The 21257-nt window shown below is 38.5% G+C and overlaps 1 protein-coding gene across 7 annotated transcripts in view; it reads left to right on the plus strand.

Annotated features, from left to right (window-relative positions):
* Positions 1-21257, plus strand: part of LOC143039941 (F-BAR domain only protein 2) — a 154956-nt gene that overhangs the window by 72695 nt on the left and 61004 nt on the right. For 5 of the 7 annotated variants that reach the window (XM_076210397.1, XM_076210400.1, XM_076210398.1 and 2 more), the window contains 4 exons: positions 12091-12190; positions 13278-13420; positions 16670-16800; positions 20585-20650. In XM_076210397.1, the coding sequence (XP_076066512.1) occupies positions 12091-12190; positions 13278-13420; positions 16670-16800; positions 20585-20650 (440 nt within the window). The remainder of the gene's footprint in view (positions 1-12090; positions 12191-13277; positions 13421-16669; positions 16801-20584; positions 20651-21257) is intronic. The other 2 variants (XM_076210399.1, XM_076210401.1) reach the window with 1 other exon arrangement.

Below are 21257 nucleotides of genomic sequence, written 5' to 3' on the forward strand. Positions count from 1 at the left end.
TATATTCATTATGCAAATCACTTGTTATGTGAGGTGCTCATTAAGTGAGGTTTGACTGAATGAGGGGATGAAATGAAACAAAAGGCTTTTTTCCTACTTTCAAGGGAGGTAGCCAAAAAACAGGCATAACCTGTTTTGTAAGGGGGAAAAACTCCTTTATGTATAAAGCATTTTACAGTATTTCACAGCAATAAAAAACATGCATAATATGTGGTAGTGATAATGCTGGTAACCTTGAGTTTTCAATAAATGGAAAACCTGCAGCCTCACAAAATATGACAGTGGTCCTCAGGTTGGCCTACAGATCTCTGGGAAGAAAATTGTATTCTTGTGGGACCATTACTAAGCCACTGACTGACAATTGTTAGGAGAAGAGAGCAGGCACTGGTTGTCAGTTCTTCATGTGCAGAGAGTTGTAAGAAATACAGTTCAAGTTGAAATCTTAGGCCCAGTCTGGAGACCAAGTGTCAGCCCCTCAAGGCTGCACCTGCAGGAGGTGAGTAGGGTGACAGGTTTTAAAAATGGGCAGCTCTGCTTTCCATCTTGCAGGATAATCTATTCTATATACCAAGAGCTTTTTCCCCCCATATAAGGGAGGTAGCCAGTCAAAGGCACCTACCTACCTACTCTCACCCCACTTATGTCCACCTCCCTCTCCCCCCCCTCATCTTAGCTCCTCATGGATGATGGGTCATCCCTGTATCCCACCCACTGCCCTGGGTCAGAAGCAATGTAGCAATACACAGCATATCCACAGCAAGGTTGCTTCTCTTAATTGGTGACCCCCCCTCCCCTTCTATGTCCCTTCATGCAGAAAAAAGAGATGGGCAGGCTGCATCAAAATATCATTTACACATAAGCACCCCATTACCCCTGCTCCTCCCTTCTCTACATAACATTACTATCTATACACATTCACTCTCCACTCACCCCTATCTCCTGTCTTCCCCCTTCTTTGCTCAACAGAGATTCCCCTCCTGCTCAATGCGCTCTTCACCCCACCCATCCATCTCATCCTTGGTCATCCCCTCAAGCTCATTCCTTCCACCTCTGCCTTCCACACCTCTTTTATTAATCTTTTGTTGTTCATAAGATGTGTCCAAACCATCCCAATAATCTTTCATCAGCCCTATCTGCCATCTCCTTTTCCACTCCTGCTACCCCCCTCACCCCTACCATACTTCTAAAACATTTTATCTTAAACACATTTAAACTTCTCTTTGCCTCTCTTAAATTCCAAGTCTATACCCCATACAATGCTGTTGGCACAATTACCCTTTCATACAATCTTATTTTTGCATCCATTCCCAGATGCCTATATCTCATAGTACTTTTTAATCCCCAAAGACATTTACTTCACTCATTCTACAATTTACCTCCACCTCCACTCCTCCATTTCCTGCCACATTCAACCTCAAATACCTAAAACTATCCACTTCATCCTCTCTCCTTTTAGACTTCCAACTCACTGCCATCCTCTACCCTTGTACATCTCATTCCCTTCCTTTTGTAGGATAACACATGAATTAAAATCTAAGTATAACAGATGAAAATTATGGATATAGACCAAATTGGAACCACACTTGAAGTTAAGTGTGGTAAATTTAAGAGTAGGAGGGTGGAACCCTTGAATGTTGTATCTTTCCTGTATACTACAATTTAGTACAATTAGGTTAACACCACAAAGGATTACAAAGGCAAAGCATGCCGGCAGGAGACCTTTTGATCCATATCTAGGTCGGATGCAAAAAAAAAAAAAAAAAAAAAAAAAAAAAAAAAAATCATATTAATAATAAATTAAAACTATAACAATGTAAATAACAATTAAAATACATAAATAAATGCATTGGTATAGTTGAATAACAAACAAACAGGTAAATAGTAATGATAATAAAATTGACATATAACTAATAATAAATGAAAATCAGACAGACAAATTATAACAAAACAAAAACAAATAATATAACATAAATTATAATAATTACAAGCATCTTACTTAGGTATTTATCTAAATGATCTTAAAGCTTCGAACTGAACTACATTGCACTACCTGTGCAGGAAGTTTATTCCATTCATTAACTACACGGTTGGCAAAGTTGTTTCTACCTACTTCCAAATTGAATCTATTTCCGGACAGTTTGAGACCATTGTTTCTTGTCTGATTCTCAAAAAATGTGAAAATTTGGTCACTTTTGATGTTTGTCAATTCCCTTTAAAATCTTAAAGACCTGTATCAAGTCACCTCTGAGTCTACGCTTTTTTAGGGAAAACAGATTTATGTGCTTAAGTCGATTTTCGTATGATTTTATTTTTGATATTTGGAATCAGTTTTGTGGCTCGCCGTTGTACCTTTTCCAGTCTGTCAATGTCTTTAATGAGATTCGGTGACCTTACGGAAACAGCATATTCCAAATGTGGACGAATTAACGATTTATATAGCTTGTTAATGAGTGATGGACTTTTGAAGTCAAAAGATCGCGCAATCAGTCCAAGAATCTTATTTGCTTTCTCAGAGGCTGAAATATACTGCTTGGATGATTTGAGATCGTTACTGATAATTACGCCGAGATCCTTTTCACTATCAATTTTTGTTAACGAATTTCCAAATAACTTGTAATCGTACCTACTGTTATTTTTACCTATGTGCATTACCTTGCATTTACTTGTGTTAAATTTCATTAGCCAGCTTTCAGACCATTAGTGTAATTGATCTAAATCTTCTTTGAATAATCTAATTGGTTTGAGGTGATCATTTGCCACTCCGCACAGTTTTGTATCATCAGCAAATTTGGAAACAGTAGATTTTAGTCCATTGTCTATATCATTTATATATACTATGAATAGAAGTGGCCCAAGAATGGAACCCTGAGGAACTCCACTTGCAACATTTTTCCATCCAGAAGTTTTTCCATTTAAAACAACTCTCTGTTTTCGACCTTTCAACCAATTACTAGTCCAACCTAATAGGCTACCACTTATTCCATGCAAAGCTAATTTAGTAAGTAGTCTTTCGTGTGGGACGGTATCAAAAGCTTAGCAAAGTCTAGATATATTAAATCTATATTGTTTCTTTTGTCATAATTCGAGATAACTGTGTTGTAGAATTCGAGTAAGTTAGTCACGCAAGAACGTTTCCGTCTGAAACCATGCTGGCAATCATTTATCAAACGGTTACTTTCTAAATGATATTCGATATCATCTCTGATGATAGTTTCCATTATTTTTCCTACGATCGAAGTCAAACTTATAGGCCTATAGTTATTGGTTTTTTTTTTTGTCACCTTTTTTGAATATGGGAGTAACGTTAGCTAGCTTCCATTCTCTTGGGACATCTCCGGATATGATGGATTTCTTGAAAATAATTTCTAATGGAACAACAATCTCATTTTTCATTTCCTTTAAGATTCTTGGATGCCAACCGTCAGGCCCTGGTGTTTTGTTAACTTTGAGTTTGTCTATACACCTTTTAATTTTTTCTGTTGTTATATGTTACCGTAGTGAGTAAGTTTACCCCAGACTTTTCACAGGTTTCAGTTTGGAATTCACTTTGAGGTGTTTCGTTTACGAATACCGAGCAAAAATAATTGTTTAAGAGATTACACATTCCTTCATTTGAATATTCAAGTTGACCGTCAGCAGATAATAGTGGACCAATGTGATTCCTAACAACCTTTTTATCTCTAATGTAACTATAGAATTCTTTGGGATTCTCTTTGGATTTCTCAGCGATGTTCATTTCGTATTGTCGTTTTCTTTTTCTTATTGTCTTTTTTAAATCTCTCTGTATTGATACATAACTTTCATAGTCATTATATGCACCCGAGCACTTATATTTCTTATAAGCCTGTCTCTTTTTAGCAATACTTTTTTCAGTTTCTTTGTCGAGCCACTTTGGGCGAGCCTGATTTGGGGGACGTCTGTCCTTAAAAGGAATGTAAGTTTGAATCATCTTAGTGAGCGTATTTTGAAATATTTCCCACATCTGATCTACAGGCCTTTCGTTTAATTTTTCCTCCCAATCTGTAAGCTGAAGCTCCTGACGTAGTTCTATGAAATGAGCTTTACTGAAATCGGGTATTTTAGAAGCACAAGTATCTATTCTAAAATTGTTTAGGAGTTTGAATCTGACTAAGTTGTGATCGCTATTTGCAACAGTTTTACCGACTTCTACATCAGTTATCATGCTTTCGCGTCTAGTAATCAATAGATCGAGTAAGGTTCCATGTCTTGTGGGATTCTTTTACATGCTGAACTAAGTAATTGTCACCAAGAAAATCAATCAAGCGACTACCTATACGGCCATGTTCAAGGGTCATCCAATCAAGGTCAGTAAAATTTAAATAACCCATTATCAATAAATCCCGGTTGTAGAAAACTAGACAGTTCTTGAATTAACAGTTTGTCGTCTGCTAATGATAATGTCTTTGGCCTATATATTACACCTACATTAATGTTTTGTCCATTTGTTTGGGCTCTACCCACAAACTATCATATGCATCCATTTTCACTTTCTCTAAAACACAAGCATGAACATTGTTTTTAACGTACAATAGAACACCCCCACCTTTCTTGTGGTTTCTATCCTGATGAAAAGTGTTTAAATCCCGCAATATTAAATTCAGCTTCGAACTCTGTACCATTTAACCATACCTTTCATAAAGTGAATTGGTATTCTTGCCAGCCAGAGTATGAACCATCTAGTCTTGTCAACTACATCTCAGACCAAAGAAAAAGTGAATCTGTTGTCAGAGATGTAGTTGACAAAACTAAATGTATCATACTCTTAGGCTGGCAAGAAGACCACATTTCTTTGTGGAAAGTATGACAGGAACATGAGATACAAAAAAACTAGAGAAATTATCGCAGGGAGAAATTAATTTTGAAAGGAGTGTTGTAGATAAATGCAAAGATAAACTAAAATTGTTTTACAGGCTTATCACTGATAAATTGAGACAAAAGTAATCAACAAGCTGATAGTGGGTGGTAAGGTCTTTGAGGAGACTTCAACTCAGGGAGAAACAATGAATGAAAGTTTCAATTTGTCTTTACAAAAAAAGAGCAGTTTTAAGGGGAACAAAAATTAGGGCTTAGATGATATAAATGTAAAATTGAGGGAACTGCTCATTTTTTTGGAATCATTGGATGTGACGAATGCTTCACAGCCTGATGGGATCTTAAACTGGCTTCTTAAAGAATGTAGGGAATTACTGATTGACAAGATTAACAGTCTTATTTTATATTCATTAAAAGAAGGCATAGTACTGTATAATTGGAAAATGGCTAATGTGGTGTCAATTCACAAAGGTGGAAGTAAGGAGTCACTCCTGAATTATAGGGCAGCATCAGTGATCATAGATCTGGAAGGTCATATGTGACATCTTTTTATTTATTCAAGTTATGAACTGCAAGAGAGGTAGGGGTGGGCAGATTGTGTGTACCTTAACCTAGAGAGGGCTTTTGATAAAGTACCTTACAATCAAATTATGTGGAGATTGAAGCATATTGGGGGACTGAAAGGCATACTGCTTGAATATAAGAAAGATTTTTTTTTTTTAAGGGAAGATACAAATGCACAATAGTAAAGGATGTAAGGATGGAGAGCAGTAAGCAGTGTAGTTCCACAGGGTTCAGCACTTCACCAATCATGTTTCTTATGTACGTCATTAATGTGAAGGAAGGTACAACAAGCTATGCCAATATATTCACAGATGCTGCAAAAATCATGAGTCAAAAATGAGATAGACTGTAAGCTATTGCAAAAAGATTTAGACGCTATTTTTGTATGGATCCAAGAATAGAAAATAGATTTTGATATGAAAAAATGGAGAGTACTGGAAATGGGCAATAGCTGTAAAAGACCATCTTTAAACAATTCCTCAAAGTGAATCCATTGCAAAAGCAAAAGAGGAGGAAGATGTGGGTGTTGATAAAAGAGAACCTGTCTGCTGACAGATATATCAGCAGGATTGTGGAAAAGATCCGGGTTTCTGCAGAAGATTAAAGTGTCTTTTCACTGAATGGATGAAAGGATGAAAAAACTTAAAGAAACTCTGATAGGCCCAAGACTTGAATATGTATCAGTGGTATAGTCCTCACACAGTGAAGGATATAATCAAGATTAAAAGAATATACAGGGCTGCAACTGAACTGGTTCCCAGTTTGGCAGAAAACCCATATGAGGAGAGGCATTTGGTATGCCAACTTCTAAAGATCAAAGAGAAAGAGGTAATACAATTATGGTATTCAGGTTGCGAAAGGGAACAGATTACATTGACCGAAGATATGTCTTAATTAATGATAGGTGGATTTAAGTGGTCATGAAGTTGAGAAAGGATGTGAAGAAATAGTTTTTCATACAGATGCAAGGTAATACAGTTATGGTATTCAGGTTGCGAAAGGGAACAGATTACATTGACCGAAGATATGTCTTAATTAATGATAGAAAGGATGTGAAGATATAGTTTTTCATACAGATGCATAAATACCTGAATTATTTGAGAAAATTATGTAGCCCAAGTTGGAACAATGCATAAATTCAAATCTAAGTATGACAAATGGAAAATAAGGATTGTGGGAGAGACATGTAGACTACTGCAGAAGATGAAAGTGGCATTTCGTTATATGGATGAAGAGATGATGAAAAAACTTGTTGAAACCCTGATACATCCAAGACTGGAATATGTGTCAGTAGTATGGTCCCCGCACAGAGTGAAGGATATAAGCAAGATTAAGAGAATACAAAGGGGAGCAACCAAACTGGTCCCCAGCCTGGCAGATAAATCATATGAGGAAAGACTAAAAGAACTGGGTCTACCAACTTTGAAAGATTGAAGAGAAAGAGACGACATGATTAGTGTTCAGGTTACTAAAGGGGATAGATTGCATTGCTAGAAGAGATCTTATTAATGATGGTAGAGCTTCAAGAAAGAGGTAATGAAAGTAAATTAAGAAAAACCACATGTTGAAAGACTGAAGAAATACAGTTTTCCATAAAGATATATAAATATGTGGAATAGCTTAGAAGGAAATGTAGCCCAAGCTTAAACAATAGAAGAGTTCAAATCTAAATATGATAATTGGAAATCAAAGATATATATTTGAGTCTAGGTCAGGAAATTAGAGAATAGGAAAGACAACCCAATGAGCATTGCTCCTTTCCTGTATACTACAATTAGGTAAATACACACATTATTTATGCAAGTATAAGTGACACTATTTTATGCCTGATTTTAATTGAAAAAACTGGGGTGCAATTTACAAATTTGTCATGGTGTACCTTCAGGTCTATTGGTTGTTAACAGCTTTCACCATGTTTGATGCACAAATGCTATCTATATATCAAGAATTCTTCACTTTTATAAGGGAGGTAGCTAACCAAAGCTGCATCAAAATATTCACATATACTCCCTAACTCCCCATCCCCATCCCCCACCAACTTTGTTCCATGCATCACAGCATTATCCATACACAACCATTCTCCACTAACCCCTATCTTCTGTCATCTCCCTTTCTTTTTCAACAGACATTCCCCTCTTTCCCAATGCCCCTTTTTACCCCATTCATCCATCTCATCCCTTGTTGCCCCCCCCTTGTGTGCACTCCTTCCACTTCTGCCTTCCACACTTCTTTTACTGATCCATCCTCACTCATTCTTTCCATGTGGCCAAACCATCCCAATACTCTTTCATCAACTCTATCTCCCAATTCCTTTTCCACCTCTGCTCTCCTCCTCACCTCATTTCTTACTCTATCCAGCCTAGTAATCCCTACCATACTTATCAGACATTTCATCTCAAACATATTTAAACTCTCTCATCCTCTCATATGTTCCATGTTTCTGCCCCATACAGTGCTGTTGGCACACATAGCAATGTAAAAAAAAGATAATTGGCAAAGTTTGTCTTTCAAATATGCTGAATTTTAAGCAGTGAAATAAAATATATAATTGGCAGTTTGTCTCTCAATAATGCTGACTTTTAACTAATTGAATTAATAGTTGCCTCTAAGTTTTACTAAGTGGAAAGGCTGCAACCCCACAGTAGCTGGCAACAATCCTTGGGCCTTCCCACAGATCTCTCCTAGAAGAAACTTAGGACTGTTGTTTATGTTGGACTGTTTGTTTGTTCAGCTAAGAGTGGTTAAAGGAGGGAGCGGTCACCAGTTGTCCTCTCTCTGTATCTGAAAAAGTGGGATGGGGGGGGGGGGAGGAATACAGCTGAAGTTGATAGCAAGAGATCTTGGATGCAGTTCAGAGACTGAATGTTGACAGGTTTTGAAAATGGGCAGCTTTGTCCTCCATCTTGTGGGACCATCATATCCAGGTACCTGTCATTGGTTCCACTGTTTTAATGATGCAGTAAAAACTTTCCCATTTCTTTTTTAAAAGGCTTATTTAATTGTAAAATTATTCAGATATGGAAAAAGCAGTGTATAGGTAAGTTGGCTGTCTTGTTAATGTTCATTTGTGCCTTTAATTACGTTACTGCTGATAATATGTCTCGAGTTACATGTTACTAATTAGATAATAATGAAGAAAGACAGCTTACTTACAAGCCTTATAATAACATTGTTAGAAAAAATTAAAAATGTTAATTAACACCAGTGGCTGTTGGTATAAAGAGGAAATAGTCTTCATATAATGTTACTTTAAAGTTCCATGTAAATTTCTTTACAATACAAACAAAAGGTTGTTATATTTCACTTCATTTTTACTGAATTAATACTGTGTTATTGATAACACAAATCATGTAATGCATATCATTCGGGTACCACAATGTTGTATAAATTATTGTACATATTGAAGTACATAATTGAATATAAGACTATTAACATTAAATGATTTTGTATATATTTTATGTTCTAAAACTACTTGGATATTGATTGATATAATAATTAAGGATGTTGGGATGTTGTTGTCTAAGCAGTAAATTGAATTGATCTCTTGTGCATTGGATAAATATATTAAATACCATTTCTAGTATATTTTGGTAAAACAAGCATGTGGATGTCCATGGGAAGTAACTTTATACTTTTTAAAATGATTTCATGTCAATACTTGGTTGTCAATTTTTACCTGATCATTGGTTTAATTAGGTTAACAACTGACTAATTAGTCATTGACAACACATAAAATTGGCAATGTTTAGATAATCCTTAATGTACATGGAAGCTGATTTTTAAGCTACTCAAACTAGACAACTCGTATTGAAGTCAGATGTTAAGTGTGACTTTTGAGTAGTGGCTAAAGTTGTAGTAGATTAATTGTGTGCTGAGTGTGTAAGTGTTTATTACTCATGTACTTTCTATCTTCCACATTCATTATCACAACAATCTCCACCACCATACATCTTTTAATCTTTTAACTTGTTTCTTTGTTTGTCTTATATCTTTTATTTATTGCACCTTCATGTTTAACATTCATTTTTTTTTCTAACTTATTCTTGTGTTTGCCTTTAATATTGTTTGTAATACACTATTACCTGCCAGTAAGAATTAGTATTGTATCATCTTACTAACTTGTTCTTTTGTTGTTCCCCCCCACCCACCTCCTTTTTTCATATTTCATCACTTCTTTTATATCTTCCCCCTAACCTCTTGATTTTTATTTTCCTTTATTGCTTAAAAAAAATATTTTTGTTTTACCCTTATTGCTTTATTAATGTACATGAGAACCTCATTTATTTTAATTTTTTATTTATTTTTATTTATTCATTTATTTAATTTTTTATTTTTTATTTTTGTTTTATCACTCTCCCTCCTTCCTGTTCCTGGTGGTCTCCTATATTGCTCTCACCACTTCTTTGTGTGGAATGGCCCTGCCACCTGTGGTTGACCCGTGTGGTCGAGGCCCTTGATTGCTACTACTACTATTACTTTACTACTATTACTACTTTTACTACTACTACTTCTACTATTACTACCTTTTTCTAATATTACTAACACCACCACCACCACTACTACTACCACCACCACTACTACTACTACTACTTCTACTACTACTACTATTACTACTACTACTATTACTACTACTACTACTACTACTACTACTACTACTACTACTACTACTACTGGCCTTCCTCCCCCTGGCCTTCTGACGACTGACCAACCCTCCCAGGCGATGCGTCCCCCTCTAGGTCGCCTTACAATAGTCTTCACACCTTGGCTGCAGGTTCATCACTTGTTTAGCCACACTTGTTCTTCAGCATTTTTATGTTTGATAGTCTGTAGTTGTCCTGCTGCTTACTGGCCTAGTGACCTCGTCTTGGCCTGGCATTGCCTTGGAATTGTCTCACCAATAGCCAGATGTCTTTTTGGCCGTAATTACAGTAGTCAGGTCTTGTCCTGGCTTTGTCTTGAAAATAGCCAGGGAACGTTTGTTATTGTCAAAGCAAAAGCCAGGTAATGACGTGCTATTTGTTCCTGATGGGGTGAAATATTGATTTGACATTGCCCAAGCAGTGGCCATGGATTGATGTGGCAATGTCCAGACAATGGTTAACCACTGAGTTTGCATTTACCAGTGATCTAATTTGCATCATCCGTGCAGTAGCTTATCATTGATTTTGCATTGCCCATACAAATGCTAGGCATTATCTCGGTGTTGCTTAAGCAATGACCAGACAACATGTAGTCAGTGATAGGATACTAGTTTGTTATTGTTTATGCATTGGCCAGCAGAGGCATAATTATAGCGGTCTTTGCACTGACTGAGATGAACTAACCTTTCATATGGGCTGGCATTGTTTAAGCAATGACCAGGTTCTGTCAAAGTATGGCCTGGCATTGACCTGGCATTGGCTGTAGGAAGGACAGCCTCTCTCCTTGGGTTCCTTGCAGTTCGGCTGTGGTCCCTCTGGTGGTTGTGGACTGTTGTTGCACTTAATGGCATGAAAACAGGAGGGTTGAAAGAATGACCCAAGGAAGAGCATTAGAAAGTTGATAGTTAATAGCTCAGTTGCTGGGGTGGCAATGAATGCTAGAAAAACCAAGGGTCCTGTAACACTTGGCCATGTAATTGGGCTTCCAGCAGCTTGACCAGATATTAAGTCCACATTATGGTTTAACTCTTCAGGTATGCTTGATCATGTATACATTTTCACTGGTTAGCTTTTAGAAAGAATGAATATTTCAAGTCCACCAACACATGTTAGTAATGACTTCTGAAAGCACTTTCTGATATTTCTTCACATATTAAAGCCCATTCAGTTTAGTTTGTGGTTGGAACTATTCTCACATGAATTATATTTTTAAGAACAGTGAATGGTATCACTGTTGTACATTTGGATAGTAAGAGGTTGTAGTTATCATCATATCATTCATTTTGTGGTTTGGGAACCAGAAACCAGATGTTAGTAGGCAATTGCCCTCTGACTGTGGTAAAGGCCATGGCAAGGTGTTATTTCGAGGTTTGAGGCTTTCTTCTCTTTGCTGTCTTTGCTTTTAGTTTCCATTTACTGACATTCCCTCAGTGACAGTTGAAACATTGATGAGGAAATCTATGTGTGTGCATAGAACCTTTATCTCTATGAATTGCCCAATATTAGATGTAGTTGTGGTTTTCATTGATGTCTACAGGGGTGAGTATCTGGTTCAGTGGAAATGCAGGCTGTCTGGTATGACCTGTGCCCTTGGTCATTCCAGATGAACAGTTAAATAAAATTTAAAATGCACATAGAGCCATTGGCTTGAAATGCCAGAAAGAAAATGAATTTTTTAGTGCTGGTCATTTGTGCTGCTAAGTGTTGTAGGTAGGACTGTCTTGCTTTTTGCGCATGGCTTTATGTAGGGCCCTCTTGCTGTGGCTTGCTTATTTGCCATGGTAGCTTGCTTCTGCTTGCTTTTAGTTACTGGTAGTACATAGCAATGTTGCATGATGTACTATGCATGTTTTTTTTTTTTTTTTTCTTGTTTTTTTTTATTCCATATCCTTGAAATTCCCCTTCAGATATTTTCTATAGTGTAAAAGAAATAAATTATGATAAAAATAATGAGATTGATGTTGAGATATTTGCTCATTGTAAAGGACAGGACCTGATAATATACTTCTACATTTTGAAGAATACCGGAATTACATTAACTTTGATATTACAGGGTTCTTAAGAAGTAGAAGAGATAAGAAGAAAGAAAAAAAGTTAAAAAAATATAAAAAGGATCCAGACTCATCAAGTAATAAGGAAGAAAAGTCAGACAAGTAAGTCCAGTTTGAATAAAATGCTCTTATCATCTATGGTAGTCTTGGATGTTCAGTTTTATAACAACACTGGTAAGATTTATATGACCATGTCATAGTTAAAATTAGTGTTGACAAATCTTTGTGAGCATCAGTGTTTCTGTTAGGGCATAGATATACATACCAGAAGGCCTTTCAAGGGGCTGGTTGAGTCAAAACATACACCCATCCCACACCTATCCCACACCCACTCATCACTCCACTCATTCCACACCTATCCCACACCCACTCCTCACTCCACCCATCCCACTCCTACCCCACACCCATCCATCACTCCACTCATCCCACATCTAACCCACACCCACTCATCACTCCACCCATCCCACTCCTACCCCACACCCACTCATCACTCCACCCATCCCACTCCTACCCCACACCCACTCATCACTCCACCCATCCCACACCTACCCCACACCCATTCCTCACTCCACCCATCCCACACCTACACCACATCCACTCTTCACTCCACCCATCTTTACACTTCATGGATGAAAGGTCATCCTTGTCCCCCAATACACCATGTTTGGTTACTTTAGCAGTGTCTCCTTGAAATGTGTTCATTCTTCCTCAACCCCCATTCTCATTTATCCTTCAGTACATCCCATACTTCTCTCAGCTTTGTACTTCTCTGCTTTCCTCCGTTTTCTACTTTTTCCACTTAACCTCCCCTCTCAATTTTCCTTTCAGATGATAAGCAGACAATCCAATGCCTTCTCCTTTGAACACATTCTCATCCAGAACTCTTTCAGTTCTTTTCTTGGCACCACTACATAATTCTTTTCTGGGCACTACTACATAATTCATAAACCCGTACGTCGCTGGGCGAATGTTGAATCCATCCACCTCTACCTTTCATACTACTTTTACTAGTCTTCACACATTCTTTCCATATGGCCCAACCATCCCAATATTTTTTAATTAACCCTATCTACCTGTTGTCTTTCCACTCCTGCTTTTGTAAGTAGGTGGTAATATTGTTAGTAGTGAGAGTAGGTCATGTGGTTTAATGTTCTGTATTTCTAGGTACAAAGAATTTTCCTTGTTGCAGTGAGGGTAGTGAGGAGGCAGTGGTAAAGACCAGTGTGGAGGTAGAGGCACCACAGGTGGATGAGGAGGGCTACTCTGTCAAACCACAGGAGAAAGCTGCCAATGATAATGCCAGTATTGACTCCTCTTCAGACTCTGATTCAGGTTGTTGCTTTTACAGTGTTAATATTTTTTTTCAGCAATTTAAGTTTATTGGCCATATGGATTTGTTTAAATCTATTGATTTTTTTAATGTGTACAAATGTAGCATAATCCAAATATGTGCCTGCATGTAAAGGTAGAGCTCTCTCTCTCTCCCATATATATATATATATATATATATATATATATATATATATATATATATATATATATATATATATATATATATATACATATATATATATATGTATGTATACAGGGTGCGTACAGTAATTGTTTTGTTTTTTAGGGTCAAAGAAAAAAGTCATAATTTAGTTGAAAATACATTTATTGCAAAAAAGAAAACAGACTGTATCAGCTTACTTCTGGTGTTCTGTTACTTGATGAATCTGCCCTTGGCATCAATAATGTCCTCAATAAATCCTTGAAACCTGGCACAGGCCTTCTTCACGTGTCTTCACAACCTCCTCGGAGAGATTGGCGAAGATGATCTTGAACCGACTGATCAGATCATCCTTACTCTTGCATGGGGTGCAGTTAGTATCTCATTCAACTGGGCCCTATACAAAATAGTCCATAGAGTTGAGGTCAGGAGTTAGGGAGCTGCACATCAGGGGCAACAAAGTCAAAGAAATTGCCGGAGAGCCATTTCTGATATTTTCTAGAGGTGGGACATGGTGCCGAGTCCTGTTGCCACACGAAGGGTCTACCAGCAGCTACTTCCTCAATCCACAGTTTCACATGGGTCTGTAGGATGTCGATGTACACTTCGGTGCTCACCCTGAGCCCCTGGGGAAAAAAGAACAGGGGCATGACTTGGCCCTCGCTGCAGACTACCCCAAACACCATGACAGTTGCAGGAAACTTGGTTTTCATGACTCTTTGCACATCCTTGGGATAGAAAACCAACGACCAGTTGTTCTGAGAGTTGTGGGTCTGGTCCTGGCAGGAGATCTTTTTATCTGAAAAGAACCAGAGCATGTTCTTCAGAGGGTGCTTCAGTTTGTTGAGCATCTTGCTCTTGAAGCAGTTCTGCATCTTTGCAGAGAGGAGTTGACTCCATCTTGTATGACTTGTATCTGATATCTTTATGCAAACATTTCTTTATGGTGCCCTCGGACACTTGCAGCTTTCTGGCAATGGACCTCGTGGAACAGCTGGGGTCTTCATCAACCATGGCTTACAAATGAGTGACAAATTCGGTGTCCCTCATGGTGTCTGATTGTCAAGAATGATGTTTCCTCTTGGCAACACCTTTATAATCATAGAAGAAATAAACTCCTTCCTGATGGTCCTGACAAATTGTTTAGTCACATTTAGCAGTTCTGAGATGCTGCTGTGTCCAGTTGAGATTAACATAAGTACCGCATGCCTTTTCTATAGATGAGGAAATGTAAGTCTCCATGGACGCAAGGTGGTGTCTCAAGGTGGTGACGCAAGGTGGTGTCTCAAGGTGGTGACGCAAGGTGGTGTCTCAATGTACAGTGATCAGTTGCTTTTGTTTTGAGTGGTGTGGTTGCCCCCATCTTTCCACACCATGCCCCTGAAACAACGAAACAATTATTGTACACATCCTGTGTATATATATATAATGGCCTCACTGTGGATGTGCTGTGTCTTGCGATACTGCTTCTGACCCAGGGCAGTGGACAAGATGCAGGGATGACCTGTCATCCAAGAGGTGCCAAGATAAGAGGGAGAGAAGAGGGTAGAAGGGAGTGGAGTATATAGAGGATGAAATGGGTGGGAGTGGTTTCTATGCCTTTTGTCTTTTGGCTACCTCCATTGTAAGGGGGAAAAGAGCCTTTGGTATGTGTATGTATGTATATATATAATGATTTAATAAAGCAGCCCTGCTGTGGATGTGCTGTGTCTTGTGACACTTCTTACTGTACCAAGGCACTTTACATTGCACAGTTAGTAATGGCACAGAATAGTTGCTGTTTGCTGACAACACTGTGCTTGTAGCAGGATCAGAGGAGGGGTTAAGGAAGTTAGTGACGGAGTTTGAGAAGGTGTGAGTAAGAAAGAAGTTGAAGATAAATGTTGGTAAAAATAAGGTGATGAGATGTACAAGAGGAGAGGATGGAAGCAAATTGGAAGTGAGTATTAAGGGAAAGAAACTGGAGGAAGTGGGTAGCTTTAGATACTTGGGTGCAAATGTGGCAGGAAAGAGATGAGTGGAGGTGGAATATAGATTGAGAGAAGCAAGTAAATGCCTTGGGGGATTAAAAAGTATAATGAGAAATAGACATTTGGGAATGGATGCTAAAAGGAGATTGTATTTACCTAGTTGTATCTTATGGGAAGGGGAGCTATACTCGTGGTGTCCTATCTTAGTATCACCTTATCTAGTTTGCTCTTAAATTCTTGTATTGTTTTTGCTGATAGCACTGTATGGGGAAGAAACATGGAACATAAGAGAGGAAGAGTTTGAATGTGTTTGAGATGAAATACCTGAGAACTATGGTAAGGGTTACTAGGCTGGATAGAATGGGAAACGAGGAGGTAAGAAGGAAAGCAGGGGTGAAAGGGGAGTTGGGAGATAGGGTTGATGAAAAAGTATTGGGATGGTTTGGACACGTGGAAAAAATTAGTGAAGAAAGAATAGTAAAAGAAGTGTGGAAGGAGTGAAAATGAGGGGGTGACCAAGGATGGGATGGATGGATGGGTAAAAGGGGCATTGGGAGAGAGGGGAATGTCTGTTGAGGAAGGAAGGGAGAAGACAGAAGATAGGGGTGGTGGAGGATGGTTGTGTATGGATGATGCTATGATGCATAGAAGGTAGTGGATAGGGGATGGGGTGGTTAAGGGAGAATGTGTGAAGGATATGTTGGTGCAGCCAGAAAGGATTTCTCTCCAATATTCTCTTTTTCTGCATGAGGGGCCAGAGAGGGGGGTTGGTGATTAAATGAAGTGGCCTTGCAGTGGATGTGCTGTGTCTTGCTGCATTGCTTCTGACCGAGGGCAATTTATGAGATTCAGGGATGACCCATTATTCAGGAGGAGCCAATAAAAGAGGGAGGGAGGGGTGATGAATGGGAGTGGAGCATGTGGGGATGAAATGGGTGGGAGTGGATTTATGCCCTTGACTTCGGTTAACTTTCTTGTAAGGAGGGAAAAAGCCCTTGGCATATGTATGCATGTATGTATTATTAAAGAAAAAGAAGGAAAAAATGCACACAAACAATTGATGTACAATAGAGGCTTTTCTTAATTTATTGATTTTGGTTGTATTTCTTTGTTTTACAGATACTGAAAGAGATAAAAAGATTCATGTGGAGATAAAACCTTTAAGTAATGGCAATGCCCCTTCAGCAAGTGTAGATGAATTGCGAGCTACCATTGAGGGCATGGCCCTTTCTCCGCTTTCCTTGGCATCAGTAAGTACATGGAGATCACTTCTGTTGTGCATCCCTTAGACTGTCTGCCCTGATCATTGGATCACTTTTCCTGAATGGCAAAGTTTAGACCAAGAAGGGATCTATATTATTGGGTGGGGCTACCCCAGAGGAGATAAAATACTTATGTGAATGACATTATTGAAGGTTGTTTATTCCCTAGAAGGCTGTTTACCTTCAGTAGCGTTCTTGATTTTTTCATAGTGTTTATCAGATCATAGAAGTATGTGATTCTTCTAGACTTCATAGGTTGTTTCAAAATCTGTTTTTTCAGCTTAGCTACTTTCTATGATTACTTGCTCCAGCATGTTCTTCCTTTTATTGATAGAATTTTCATTAACTTCCTTTTTAGAGTTTGGTTGCCATCTGCATACATGTACCAAAAGGCCTTACCCCCTTTATGAAGGGGATGGCTGAACCAAAACATACATCCACCTAACACTCTTCCCTCATTCGTTCAGAATACCAGTTGTTGTCTATCCTGTGTTACCAAATTGTTCTGGTCAGAAGCTCTTCATTTCTTTGTCCTCTCACCCTTCACATTTGTATTCAATCTGCCATTGTCACCACTCCTTATCTAATCACTACTTTTGCATACATGTATGCTCAACATTTTTCTTTTATGCACACACATGCCCAAAAACCTTTTCCTCCCTATAAAGAGGGTGGCTAAGTAAAAATATACTTCACCCTGCACAATCCAGTACCCATCAAACAACACCTATCCAAAATCCATCTGACACTACTTTAACACCCATCCACAAAATTCTTTATTGTCCCTCCCATCTGAGCGCCTTGTGAATGAAGGGTAATTTCTGGCCACTGTCACATTGCTCAGGTCAAAGCAATGCAGCACGACACAGCACTTCCTCAGCTGCCCCTTCCTCTCTCCTCTCCCCCCTCATCCACCCAAGAAATTTATGGAGCAGACAAGAACATAAGAATGAAGGAGGTTGCAAGAGACCATAAAGCCTACACTAGGCAGTTCCATGTCCATTACCTCCTATCATCCCCATCCATAAAGTTATCTAACCTTCTCTTAACAACCAATGGTTTCAGCTCTCACTACATGGCTACTAAGTCTGTTCCATTCATTGACCACTTGGTAAGCCAGTTCTTGCCTATTTCCACCTTAAATCTAAATTTGTACAATTTAAATCTGTTACTGGAAGTCCTTCCCTGTTGTCTTAACATGATGACCTTGTCTGCATCACCCTTGTTAAAACCCTTGATCCACTTGAACACCTCTAATAGATTATCTCACACACTGTGTCTTTCCAGAGTGTAAATTAAGATCCCTAAGCCTGTCCTTGTAAGCCATGTCATTCCTCATCTATTTAAAACCAATCCCCCTTCATTTCTGTCTGCATTCTCCAATGCCCCATGTAGCCTGACTGTCCACCTGATACTTTGTGTTTCCCTGAAATTTACTCCATCCACTTCTACAGTCCACACTCTTTTTCATTCTTTCCATTTGCCCAAAACTTCCTAGTATTCTTTGATCAAATCTATCTGCCAGTTCTCTTTCCACCCCAGCTTTCACCACATACCACAGTCTACTCAGCCAAGCAACACTCAGTTCTTAAAATCTTCATCTTAAACATATTTAGATTCTTACTTTCTGTCTCCTTCAAATTCCAAGTTTCCACTCCATACAGTAGGCACAATCACTCCCTTGTACTTTCTTCTTTTTGGATTCATCCCCAGATACCTGTTTCTCATGATACTCCCCCCCCCCATACATGCACTTGCTTCCCTTAGTCTGTATTTCACCTCCACCCCCATTACTCCATTACCTGCTACATGTGATCCCAAATACTTAAAGCTTACCATATTCAGCTTCTCACTCTTTAAACTCATATCCAACCCACCACCATCATCACCTCATGTACATGTCACTATTTTTGCCCACATTTACTTCCATTTTTCTCCTCCCACACACATTCTTAAACCTTCCCACTGACTGCTTCAGTCTATCCTTCAACACAGCCACAAATGCAGTTCAATCACAACAACTGGTAATATCCAGTTCCCTCCATTCTTACCAACTTCAAACCCATGCCTATTACCCTTGCATCATACATCTGCATCACATTCCATAGTGCCTCCCTGTTATACACCTCCAGATCCATAAAACCCCAGTAGACATCCTTGCCCTTTGCTTTGGATGCTAAGAGGAGATTGTATGAAGGAAACATGGGACAGAAACATGGAATATAAGAGAGGAGGAGTTTGAATGTGCTTTAAGATGAAATGTCTGAGAAGTATGATTGGGGTTACTAGGTTAGATAGAGTGAGAAAGGAGGTGAGGAGGAGAACAGAGGTGGAAAGGGAGTTGGGAGATAGGGTTGATGAAAGAGTATTGGGATGGTTTGGACACATGGAAAGAATGAGTAAAGAAAGATTAGTAAAAGAGGTGTGAAAGGCAGAGGTGGAAGGAGTGAACATGAGAGGACGACCAAGGATGAGATGGATGGATGGGGTAAAAAGGGCAGTGGGAAAGAGGGGAACATCTGTTGAGGAAAGGAGAAGACAGAAGATAAGGGTGAGTGGAGAATGGTTGTGTATGGATGATGCTGTGATGCATGGAAGGGAATGAGTGGGAGATGTGGGGGGTGAGGGAGTAAGCATGAATGATATTTTGATGCATTCTGAAGGGATTTCTCCCCATCTTCTCTTTTTCTGCACAAGGGTACAGAGAGGGGAGTCACTGATTAAATGAAGTGCCCTTGCTGTGGATGTGCTGTGTCTTGCTGCATTGCTTCTGACCCGGGGTAGTGGGCGAAATGCAGGGATAACTCATCATCCAGGAGGAGCCAAGATAAAGGGGAGGGAGGGGGTGAATGAGAGTGGAGTATGTGGGGGATGGAATGGCTGGGAATGGAGTATGAGGGGATAGATGGGTGGGAGTGGATTTTATGCCTTTGTTTTTTTGTTACCTCCATTGTGAAGGGGAAAAAGCCATTGGTATACGTATGTATGTATATTTATTTCCTTTTTCCTTATATAGTGGAACTACACATGCACTCTTATCAGTCCACTAGTACACTTTCTTTCCTGAGGCACACATTAAACAATTCTTAACATCAATATTTCCACTTAACATGGTTTGAACAAAATTGTCTTTCTCCAACCTCTTTATTATTGATTTTTTTTTTTTTATGACACTTTTTGTCAGGTAGTATTACTTGAGTGACATGTTTTCTTGAAACTCCTTTTGCACCCATCTTTCATAGATATACTCTGTTTTCTATACCTTGCTTTACCTCACATTACTTGGTGCATTTTTTGCTTCTTACCTCACACATTATTCTATAGATTTTGAAAGTAGTTTAGGGTTATTATTATACATTCTAGCCCAATATGTAGGTCTTGTTGAAGGGAGGGTGATAGATTAGAGGTAAATAAAACCACAAATAATGGAATCAGATATTGAATAGAAATGCAGTACAACATTGCCATTGCAAGCTCCATGACAGGGTGGACAGTTGGAGTGACTGACCCAGTGTTGCAGCTTCCTTTCTGCAAATTACTTTGATTCAAGTACTAATTGCAATATTTTGGGATTGATTTCCTCACCACCACCAAGTTCTTTCAAAGGAGAATTCATTTGCAAGCTTTGCCAAACCACTACTGCTTTTGAACATTTTTTCCTGGGGTTTTTCACGTGCAGCTGATTTTATTGACAAGCCTTTTTTTTTTCTGCCTTTCACCCTAACTAAATAAGATTTTCCATCTTAACCCCTAATTCTGTTGATCAACAAAGCCTCGAGTTTATCCACGTCAAAGCATTGAGGAAAAGAACAAGATTAGGTACCTAACATTGCAAAAGGTAAATAAGCATGATAATTCTTTGTTGGACGCACTTGTACAAAACAAAGCTCTCTTGCTTGCTTATCTCATTTATGTGTACGTCACTGCTGTCTTTTAACGATACAGCTTTTTTTTATTTTTTATAATAAATACTGCCTTCTAATTGGCTGTTGTTTGTATTTTTTTTAAATGTTCTCTTCAGCTATTTAAGCATGAAAGGCAGCTAACCATATATGGCCACAGTCTTTTGTTTTATCTTTATATATATTTTCCTACTGCTGTTCTCACAGGCAGGAATGTTATTTAAGCTTTTATTATGTTCAACAGATGTTATTAGATGTAAGGGCAAGAAGCACAACAATTGCCCATTCATAGTGTTTTGTAGGAGCGCTTTCTTAGCTACTCAATAGTCCAGTTAATTACTTAATTTTATTCATTGTTTCTTGTCTTTCTGACATGGCTGAGATTTGAAGACAGCCCACATTATGCTGCAGTTTGCTGGAAGTCCAGAAGCACAGAAGCAAACTTTGAAATATGATGATGGAGAAATGTCTCCAAACATAGCTCAACTGATTTCATTATATATGTTGTAGCACAAGTATGTGTAGATGTGGTACAGATGAGAG

Source organism: Oratosquilla oratoria, chromosome 27 (genome assembly GCF_046742065.1).
Source record: "Oratosquilla oratoria isolate Oo_2021 chromosome 27, ASM4674206v1, whole genome shotgun sequence".
Taxonomy (NCBI): Eukaryota; Metazoa; Arthropoda; class Malacostraca; order Stomatopoda; family Squillidae; genus Oratosquilla; species Oratosquilla oratoria.